The sequence below is a fragment of the Nanorana parkeri genome, unplaced genomic scaffold (assembly GCF_000935625.1).
Source record: "Nanorana parkeri isolate BGI_ZX_2015 unplaced genomic scaffold, ASM93562v1 scaffold947, whole genome shotgun sequence".
Lineage (NCBI taxonomy): Eukaryota > Metazoa > Chordata > Amphibia > Anura > Dicroglossidae > Nanorana > Nanorana parkeri.
In genome coordinates this window covers 107,311-118,538 of record NW_017307215.1, presented here as the reverse complement: position 1 = coordinate 118,538, position 11,228 = coordinate 107,311, and the positions used below count along the sequence as shown (strand labels likewise).

Below are 11,228 nucleotides of genomic sequence, written 5' to 3'. Positions count from 1 at the left end.
CACAGATGATTGGATTGGTGGGTGAGGAGAGAAGAAAGAGATGGCGATTGGTTAGTGTCGGGTTAATTCAGTTGGAGGTAACATACAGAACATGGTGCTGCCGGGCTCTTGGTATGACAGGTAGCGGCACCTGGAGGTGACACCTCTGTTCCTACTGCGCATATTAATCCATAACAGCCAATCAGAAATCAGCAGCCCGGACGGGGCAGAACATGCATTTGCATCAGTGTCACCTATTCACCTGTAAATCCAGCACGCCAGCCAATAAGATTTCATATCTGTATATTAGAACCTTAACATGCTGCGCCCGGCCCCCCCCCGTTATTGCCAGCTGAGCTAACAATATACACACTGCGTCACTTTTACCGCGATGGACAAGTGCGCCCCACGAGCCAATTTTTTTGCTCACCTGGTTGCTTGCAGACATCACCTGCAACTCGGTACTCTGAGTCCAGTGGGGCGGAGGAGGGCGCTGTGGGCGGAGCTCGCTGCTGTTCTGCGTCACTCTATAATGAGAGAGGAGAAGAGGAAGTGATTACACAATACACTGACCAAAAAGCATTATGGATAATCCCAAATAAGATACACTGGGACTTGTATGGCAGGGAATGCTATTTGTTTAATGTTCACCCAGCTATAAAGTGCTGAAGTGGAGGAGCTGTCACATGCAGGGCTGCAGATAAACCCCTAGGAAAGGGAGGGGTAGGGGGGGTGCCTATTTTGGGGCAGAGCTCCCAGAAAAGCGCAACAGACCGATATTGACATTTGCTGCCGTTGCTGAAGAGGCCGGAGATTTTCCTCTGCAGAGAGACGCGTTTCACGTAGCAGAAGACGACCAGGATGATCACGACGAGGAGGAGGAGGACGATGAGGATGATGGTGGTGGAGATGGAGCCGCCCCCTGTAATATGGTACACGTTAGGTGGCACAAAACAGCCGCGGCATAGGACGGGCGTCACGGGATAATAATGCTGCATACTGACCGCGCTCCAGAGCCATCGGACCGCTGTCAACGCTGCCGCCATCTCCAGACCTGCCGCAATCCGGGGGAGCCCAACCGCGGTCACAGTGACAATTACTGTTACTATTACACACCTGGAGGGGGCAGAACGGGGACACAAGACAGAAGGTGAGAGCGGGAGAAATGGACGGACAGACAGATGTCAGGGAACAGAGAGATAGATGGACAGACAGACAGACAGACAGACAATGAGACTGGGAGAAATGGATGGACAGACAGATGTCAGGGAACAGAAGAATAGATGGACAGAAAGACAGTGAGACTGGGAGAAATGGATGGACGGACAGACAGATGCCAGGGAACAGAGGGATAGATGGACAGCCAGTGAGACTGGGAGAAATGAATGGACAGACAGGCGTCAGGAACAGGAAATGAGGATGGAAGATAACGGACAGACAGAGGGATTGGAAAGTGTCAGGGATGGGATTAAGAGATGGACAGACTTTAGGTAACAGAAAGACGGACAGACATCAATGAACTAATAGAGAGAAGGACAGACAGCAGGGAATAGAGAGACTGATGGACAGACAGACAAAGATAAACTGACAGACAGATGTCAATGAAAAGATAGAGAGATGGACAGACATAAGGAACAAATACGGATAGACAAACAGCAGGTAACATAGAGGCAGATGGACAGACAGAGAGAGCAGAGAGATGAACCGACAAACGGACAGATATCAAGGAACAGAGAGATGGACAGACAAACATGTCAAGAAACAGAGAGAGGGATGGACAGCCAGACAGACATACATCAGAGATAGACAGAAAGGAACGGACAGACATCAAGGAACAGATTGAGAGATGGACAGAGAGAGAGATGTCAAAGAACAGACAGAGGGAGGGACAGACCTACATACATCAAGAACAGAGAGCGAGATAGAGAGTGTGAACAGAGAGATGGACAGACAACCATGTCAAGGAACAGAGAGAGGGATGGACAGCCAGACAGAATGGACAGAGAGGAACGGACAGACAGACATCAAAGAACAGATTGAGAGATGGACAGACAGAGAGATGTCAAAGAACAGACAGAGGGAGGGACAGACCTACATACATCAAGAACAGAGAGAGAGATATAAAGAGAGTGAACAGGGAGCTGGACAGACACACAGAATGCGGGGAAGGTGAATTGATAAGAAACTAGAGCTGGCCATATACTATACGATGCCGTAACTCACACAATGGGGGCCCCTGTCATCACCCTTCCCCCCGGCATCCCTTCATCAGGAGATCAAAAGAGACAATTGGTAAATCTTTGCCTGTATGGTGCTTGGAGCCAATCAGCAGCCGCCGCCTGTCACAATGCAATAGCAATGGCAGGGCATTCCTCCATCCACACTGCTTAGCACTGATGGAGGAATCTGGGGTATGAAGATAACAAATAGTACCGTGTATGACCAGCTTGGGTATGAGAAAGATGGAGGGGCAGGAATTGTGGCGTGGACAGAGTAGAATTGACAAACCGACAGCAGTCATGGAACAGACAGACACACAGACAGAATGGAAGGAAATGAGTGAACAGACAGACAGAGAGACAGAAGTACAGACATGGAGCCAAGTCACATGATTCCAGTATAACAGAACTATACAAAACTGAGAACCCCCCTCCTTACCCCGTGCCCGTTGCAATTGTTCGTGCAGGTCAGCGCTTTCAGAACTGCGACATCCTGACATCGCTGGTCCACACAGACCTGTAAAAAGATGGTGGCGGTCAGTCTCAGGTGTGAGGGGTCACTGCACATGTCTATGGCATGATGTCCATTGTTTCTTAAAGGAGAACTATGGGGTTAGGGCTTTTCCCCATAGTTCTCCTAATGGTAACTGGAGGACACAAACTTGCGTCCTCCCGTCACCCAAAGCTCAGTAAACCGCGGGCTACAGCTCACTATATACTGAGACGCCGCAGCCGGGACAGATCCCGACAATACTGTCTGGATCCACCCAGCTGCCTGATTGACAACTGGCTCTACCTATCTAGAGGCAGAGCCAGCTGTACCCGCCCCCTCCCCTGTCCGTTCCGCCAGTCAGCGCTGGAGGATCGGACAGGGGAGAGCCGGCTCCCTGCAGGGATAGATCGAGAAGTGAGCGAGCGTTGCTATGTGTTCGCTCACTTCCTGATCTATTGAGCCGACGTGTGACAGTTTCATTGTCACACGTTGGCTCGAACTATGAGGTTGGGTAATTTTCACTCGCCTCATAGTTCTCCTTTAAAGATCCGTCAGTGACATCATGGAAGAATACATTGTGACTGAAACAGCCGGAATATTCCCCTCCATCCCCACAGTATGATGGCCCAATACAAGGATCCGCTATTTGTCAGGTCACCCAACCAAGTGATGATGGCTCCTCCCAGCCAGTTCAGGTTTCCATCATCTGAATACATTTTGTGCTCGAATATTCGGCTTTACTCCCACACTGAGGACGAATAAAGTTTTCCCAAACTGATTGAATTTAAAAAAAAAGAGCAAACAAAATCTAAAAATAATCCCCTATATGTGTGAGCACCACAATCCCGGAAGAACATTCCATGTACTATCAGACCGGGGATAAAGAGATACAAAGTAATAGTCATTTCCCATTTCCCCCACATACATGACTTTCACAGGCTGGACCCACCTTCCCAAGACCGCACACCGTCCCCGTCTTCACCAGGACCGGGTCCCAGATATCGTCGCCCATGTTAAAGTTTGTGCCGCGGCAGGAGACCTCTGTCCCGTTAACGGTCACCTTCACGGTAACTGATTTTGCACCGGAGCCCACAAGGGGCTGATCGTTCCCGCCCTGACACTGGATGGTGCCGCAAAGAGCGTTCCTGCAAGAGACAGTCAGGTACAGGCCTTAAAGGGACAGACCACACAAAAGTGACATTATTGTTGAATCTGGTCAAATTAGCCGCCTTCTATCTTTCTGGGGCTCCAGTGATGGGATCTCCCTGATGAGTTCACACCCAGCTTGGGGGTGTTCCCAATCCTCATGCTATATTCTCTATAGTATAAATTTAAAAAATGCCGAAAGGTGGTGGGTTCTCTTTTATAATGGGCGGGCAGGTGGGCGGAGCTGGGAACTCAGCATACAGATCTCACCAGTAGAGTCGCCAAGGGATAAAAGGAACAGTCACCATGGTCACCCATAGAGGGGATTCTGTAATAGGTTGATTGGCCTTTGCAGGAGCGTGTTACCCGCCTTGTGTACATACCTTGGTGAACAGGGCAGGTAAGTGCCATTGGTTCTCCGTCCACAGCTGCCAAATCGGTCCCCTCTCATATTAACCTTCTTGAAGCAAGCCTCAGGAGCTGGAGAGGACCCTGCAAAGATAAGGGGCTGGTTAAGCGCAGAGCCAGGCTAAGAGGTAGGTGGATGGGCACACTTTGGCCTTTTCGCCTCGACTGCTAAGAGACAATATCCCAGCACAGGTTAGGTGTTCTGACCCCCATATCAGCATGTACCCATGTTATTGTGCCCACATCCCTGGCCTGGCTGACGCCACCACTGCCCGTCCCTTGTACCCACACCGCTCACCCTTTCTCCTGTGCTCGTGGTTCTGGTACCAGGCTGCACGCTCGCATTTCTAGCACTGGCCCCACATGCTCTGACACGGAGTTTGCCTCCACGTGTCCATTCCCCAGAAGATGAATGTGCCACTTCTGTGTCCTCCAACCCGTGGGCCCCATCCTAACCTGGGTTCCCCATGCTATGACACTGGTTTGCCTCCATGTGTGCATCCCTCAGAAGGTGGATATGCCGCCTCCTCCTGTGTCCTCCCACCTGGTGGCCCCATCCCCACCTGGGCTCCACATGCTATGACACTGGTTTGCCTCCATGTGTGCATCCCTCAGAAGGTGGATATGCCGCCTCCTCCTGTGTCCTCCCACCTGGTGGCCCCATCCCCACCTGGGCTCCACATGCTATGACACTGGTTTGCCTCCATGTGTGCATCCCTCAGAAGGTGGATATGCCGCCTCCTCCTGTGTCCTCCCACCTGGTGGTCCCATCCCCACCTGGGTTCCACATGCTCTGATACTGGTTCTCTTCCCCCGTGTGCATCCCTCAGGAGGTGGATATGCCGCCGCCTCCTCCTTCTGTGTCCTCCCACCTGGTTGCCCCATCCTCACCTGGGTTCCACATGCTCTGACACTGGTTTGCCTCTATGTGTGCATCCCTCAGAAGTGGATATGCCGCCTCCTCCTGTGTCCCCCCACCTGGTGGCCCCATCCTTACATGGGCTCCACATGCTCTGACACTGGTTCTCTTCCCCTGTGTGTATCCCTCAGAAGGTGGATATGCCGCCTCCACCTGTGTCCTCCCACTTGGGGGCCCATCTTCATCTGGGACCTACATGGTCAGACACTGGTTTGCTTCCATGTTTGCATCCCTTCAGGAGGTGACCATGACCACTTGGGGGCCCCATCCTCACCTGGAACCTACATCTTCTGATACTGGTTTGCCTTCCTCAGAAAAATTATATGCCCCTCCTATGTCTGCTCACCCAGGGGACCCTTCCTCACCTGGGCCCCACACGCTCTGACACTGGCTCTTTAAAGTGCGGCACTCTCCCTTGTAACAGTGCGCCTGTCCTCTTGCGCAGGTCTCCCCATCTTGCAGGTAGGTGTTGGCGGGGCAGTGAGGCGATACTCCATTGCAGTATTCAGGAAGGTCACAGTCCCCAAGGGGCGGCCGGCACAGAGTAGCCAATGGCTGTATCTGAAGAGAGAGGAGAAAAGTGAGGCTCCATTGTGCTCTCCCATCTTCTGTTTGTTATTCGGGGCCACATTTGGTTCTCAAACTGCAGCAGAAAAGTCACACAAGATGGAGGGCGTGCCTCTGAGAAGCTGCTCGCTCTTCTCCATTCAAGCCGGGATTGTTTACGCCATCTCAGGGCAAACGTTTGAGAAAAAAAATCAAGTGGTCACCAAGATTGACCGCAGAGAACGCACTTACCTTACACTGCTCGCAGCACAGTCCGTCCGAGGCGCACTCAGCTCCGGCCACCAACTGGCAGGTGGAGGCATTGCAGCATGGGTCCGTGCACTCCTGCAGTGGGGAGGGGAGGACAGTGAGCAGGGAACTAGGCAGAAGGAAAAAGAAGGTGGCAGTAAGCTAAATAGCAGCACTCAATGCCAGGCAGCAGCTGCAAAAGCAAATAAGATTGTGAGAGGTAGAAAAAGGGTGATACAATCTTGCCATGCGTTGGTAGAAAGCCATGTCTATAATACGGAGGGCAATCTGGGGCACCATAAAGTAAGAAGGGCAGAGGAGATCTGGAAGACATTTGGTGTGAGTCTCTGGATGGTGGCAAATGGGACTCTCAGATGCGACGTCTACAAATGGGACTCTCAGATGTGATGGCTACGAATGGGACGCTCAGATGTGATGGCTACAAATGGGACTCTCAGATGCGACGTCTACAAATGGGACTCTCAGATGTGATGGCTACGAATGGGATGCTCAGATGTGATGGCTACAAATGGGGCTCTCAGATGCGATGGCTACGAATGGGGCTCTCAGATGCAATGGCTACGAATGGGGCTCTCAGATGCGATGGCTACGGAATGGGGCTCTCAGATGCGATGGCTACGGAATGGGGCTCTCAGATGTTATGGCTACGAATGGGACGCTCAGATGCGATGGCTACGAATGGGGCTCTCAGATGCGATGGCTACGAATGGGGCTCTCAGATATGATGGCTACGAATGGGATGCTCAGATGTGATGGCTACAAATGGGGCTCTCAGATGTGATGGCTACAAATGGGGCTCTCAGATGTGATGGCTACAAATGGGGCTCTCAGATGTGATGGCTACAAATGGGGCTCTCAGATGTGATGGCTACAAATGGGGCTCTCAGATGTGATGGCTACAAATGGGGCTCTCAGATGTGATGGCTACAAATGGGGCTCTCAGATGTGATGGCTACAAATGGGGCTCTCAGATGTGATGGCTACAAATGGGGCTCTCAGATGTGATGGCTACAAATGGGGCTCTCAGATGTGATGGCTACAAATGGGGCTCTCAGATGTGATGGCTACAAATGGGGCTCTCAGATGTGATGGCTACAAATGGGGCTCTCAGATGTGATGGCTACAAATGGGGCTCTCAGATGTGATGGCTACAAATGGGGCTCTCAGATGTGATGGCTACAAATGGGGCTCTCAGATGTGATGGCTACAAATGGGGCTCTCAGATGTGATGGCTACAAATGGGGCTCTCAGATGTGATGGCTACAAATGGGGCTCTCAGATGTGATGGCTACAAATGGGGCTCTCAGATGTGATGGCTACAAATGGGGCTCTCAGATGTGATGGCTACAAATGGGGCTCTCAGATGTGATGGCTACAAATGGGGCTCTCAGATGTGATGGCTACAAATGGGGCTCTCAGATGTGATGGCTACAAATGGGGCTCTCAGATGTGATGGCTACAAATGGGGCTCTCAGATGTGATGGCTACAAATGGGGCTCTCAGATGTGATGGCTACAAATGGGGCTCTCAGATGTGATGGCTACAAATGGGGCTCTCAGATGTGATGGCTACAAATGGGGCTCTCAGATGTGATGGCTACAAATGGGGCTCTCAGATGTGATGGCTACAAATGGGGCTCTCAGATGTGATGGCTACAAATGGGGCTCTCAGATGTGATGGCTACAAATGGGGCTCTCAGATGTGATGGCTACAAATGGGGCTCTCAGATGTGATGGCTACAAATGGGGCTCTCAGATGTGATGGCTACAAATGGGGCTCTCAGATGTGATGGCTACAAATGGGGCTCTCAGATGTGATGGCTACAAATGGGGCTCTCAGATGTGATGGCTACAAATGGGGCTCTCAGATGTGATGGCTACAAATGGGGCTCTCAGATGTGATGGCTACAAATGGGGCTCTCAGATGTGATGGCTACAAATGGGGCTCTCAGATGTGATTAGAATTGGGCGCTCAGATGCAATGGCTACGAATGGGGCTCTCAGATGCGATGGCTACGGAATGGGGCTCTCAGATGCGATGGCTACGGAATGGGGCTCTCAGATGTTATGGCTACGAATGGGACGCTCAGATGCGATGGCTACGAATGGGGCTCTCAGATGCGATGGCTACGAATGGGGCTCTCAGACGCGATGGCTACAAATGGGGCTCTCAGATGTGATGGCGACAAATGGGGCTCTCAGATGTGATGGCGACAAATGGGGCTCTCAGATGTGATGGCGACAAATGGGGCTCTCAGATGTGATGGCGACAAATGGGGCTCTCAGATGTGATGGCGACAAATGGGGCTCTCAGATGTGATGGCGACAAATGGGGCTCTCAGATGTGATGGCGACAAATGGGGCTCTCAGATGTGATGGCGACAAATGGGGCTCTCAGATGTGATGGCGACAAATGGGGCTCTCAGATGTGATGGCGACAAATGGGGCTCTCAGATGTGATGGCGACAAATGGGGCTCTCAGATGTGATGGCGACAAATGGGGCTCTCAGATGTGATGGCGACAAATGGGGCTCTCAGATGTGATGGCGACAAATGGGGCTCTCAGATGTGATGGCGACAAATGGGGCTCTCAGATGTGATGGCGACAAATGGGGCTCTCAGATGTGATGGCGACAAATGGGGCTCTCAGATGTGATGGCGACAAATGGGGCTCTCAGATGTGATGGCGACAAATGGGGCTCTCAGATGTGATGGCGACAAATGGGGCTCTCAGATGTGATGGCGACAAATGGGGCTCTCAGATGTGATGGCGACAAATGGGGCTCTCAGATGTGATGGCGACAAATGGGGCTCTCAGATGTGATGGCGACAAATGGGGCTCTCAGATGTGATGGCGACAAATGGGGCTCTCAGATGTGATGGCGACAAATGGGGCTCTCAGATGTGATGGCGACAAATGGGGCTCTCAGATGTGATGGCGACAAATGGGGCTCTCAGATGTGATGGCGACAAATGGGGCTCTCAGATGTGATGGCGACAAATGGGGCTCTCAGATGTGATGGCGACAAATGGGGCTCTCAGATGTGATGGCGACAAATGGGGCTCTCAGATGTGATGGCGACAAATGGGGCTCTCAGATGTGATGGCGACAAATGGGGCTCTCAGATGTGATGGCGACAAATGGGGCTCTCAGATGTGATGGCGACAAATGGGGCTCTCAGATGTGATGGCGACAAATGGGGCTCTCAGATGTGATGGCGACAAATGGGGCTCTCAGATGTGATGGCGACAAATGGGGCTCTCAGATGTGATGGCGACAAATGGGGCTCTCAGATGTGATGGCGACAAATGGGGCTCTCAGATGTGATGGCGACAAATGGGGCTCTCAGATGTGATGGCGACAAATGGGGCTCTCAGATGTGATGGCGACAAATGGGGCTCTCAGATGTGATGGCGACAAATGGGGCTCTCAGATGTGATGGCTACGAATGGGGCTCTCACATATGATGGCTACGAATGGGGCTCTCAGACGCGATGGCTACAAATGGGGCTCTCAGATGTGATGGCTACGAATGGGGCTCTCAGATATGATGGCTACAAATGGGGCTCTCAGACACGATGGCTTCGAATAGGGCTCTCAGATATAATGGCTACGAATGGGACTCTCAGATATGATGGCTACGAATGGGGCTCTCAGATGTTATGGCTACGAATAGGACTCTCAGATGCGATGGCTACGAATGGGGTTCTTAGATGCGATGGCTACGAATGGGGCTCTTAGATGCGATGGCTACAAATGAGAATCTCAGATGTGATGGCTACGAATGGGGCTCTCAGATGCGATGGCTACGAATGGGGCTCTCAGATGTGATGGCTACGAATGGGGCTCTCAGATGCGATGGCTACAAATGGGGCTCCCGGAGTAAAGTCCTTCATTAACCCAATGCTATGACTAGGCTACACACAGCCGGCTAGGACATCACAGAGGCAATCCCGAGACCAAAGAATGAGAGAGTCCAAAATGTATTCAAATGATTGATAAACCAACGCGTTTCTGGGCCAGGCTGAGCCCCTCTTCAATCTTCCCCCCCCCCCACTTATGAATACTCAAACCACCGGATGTCAGAGTAATCCTTCCCACAGTACACACTTTTCTTTAGAACATGAACCAGACCAAGTCCTGATTTTATATGAGGCCCCCTCAGCCCTGATGAAGGGGAACAGCCTGGTCCCTGGAACGCGTAGATTTGACGTAGTTTCGAGGAGCAAAATTGGATATGGCTAAAAGGCAGATGAAGCATTTATTTGGGGGGGGAATGATTTACAGGACAGAGGGATTAATTCTAGTAAGAGCAGTTAGGTTGTGTATTGACCTACAGGAAGGATTCTTTCTGGTACGAGCAGTTAGGTCTGAAGCTGCCATACAGGAACAATTCTTTGGGGTAAGAATGATTAGGTTTGGTACTCCTCTACCATATTATGTGCTATGGAATGTGCAGGTCACTCTTTGATAAATAAGGTGCAGCGTGATATGAAAGTTGGAAGGGGGCGGTGGTTCTCACCTGTGTTAGGCCGCAGTCGCACTCCTCGCCTTTCTCCACCACCAGATTTCCACAACGCGCCTGTCCAAACACACTGGAGGGACTGGGGACATTAAACAGACACTTCCCTCCTCCTTGTTTGAAGATGGCGTCCAGCTCCGAGCGACTGCAGTTACTGAACTCCAAACCGGGCATGTACCTACCGCATACAAACACTATCACATTATCACATCTCACCACATAACAGTATTACCCGTGTGTGTGTGTGTGACAATCCTGTCCTGGAGTCCCTGTGTGTGACAATCCTGTCCTTGGGGCCCTGTGTGTGACAATCCTGTCCTTGGGGCCCTGTGTGTGACAATCCTGTCCTTGGGGCCCTGTGTGTGACAATCCTGTCCTTGGGGTCCTGTGCCTCTAGCTGCCATGTACAGAGATTTGATCAGTCTGAGAGACCATGTCCCTCTCCCTACATGTCCCTGCAGGATGAAGCTCAGTTCCCACTCTGCAGTCCTCAGGGACGGTCAGTGATGGAGATATGTACTAAGTTTGTGTATGAGTTGCTCTAGAACTAAACATGACAATTGGCTGTGTTGTAGCTCTATAGTCAGAGTGGAGCTCTCTACCTGCCAGCCTGCATGTGGCGGGACTCTAAAATGTGTCACCACTCCCCCTGCTATGGTAGGAACTCTACTATGGGTCACCACTCCCCCTGCAATGGTAGGCACTCTACTATGGGTCAACCCCCCC

The 11,228-nt window shown here is 51.6% G+C and overlaps 1 protein-coding gene across 1 annotated transcript in view; it reads right to left on the bottom strand.

Moving 5' to 3' along the window:
* ADAM15 (ADAM metallopeptidase domain 15) overlaps window positions 1-11,228 on the bottom strand; it is a 38,851-nt gene that overhangs the window by 6,818 nt on the left and 20,805 nt on the right. The window contains exons 12-20 of the mRNA XM_018566418.1: window positions 10,503-10,680; window positions 5,963-6,055; window positions 5,530-5,725; window positions 4,221-4,329; window positions 3,641-3,836; window positions 2,638-2,715; window positions 984-1,095; window positions 754-901; window positions 410-506 (exon numbers count right to left, since the gene is read on the bottom strand). Coding sequence (XP_018421920.1) covers window positions 410-506; window positions 754-901; window positions 984-1,095; window positions 2,638-2,715; window positions 3,641-3,836; window positions 4,221-4,329; window positions 5,530-5,725; window positions 5,963-6,055; window positions 10,503-10,680 — 1,207 coding nt within the window. The remainder of the gene's footprint in view (window positions 1-409; window positions 507-753; window positions 902-983; window positions 1,096-2,637; window positions 2,716-3,640; window positions 3,837-4,220; window positions 4,330-5,529; window positions 5,726-5,962; window positions 6,056-10,502; window positions 10,681-11,228) is intronic.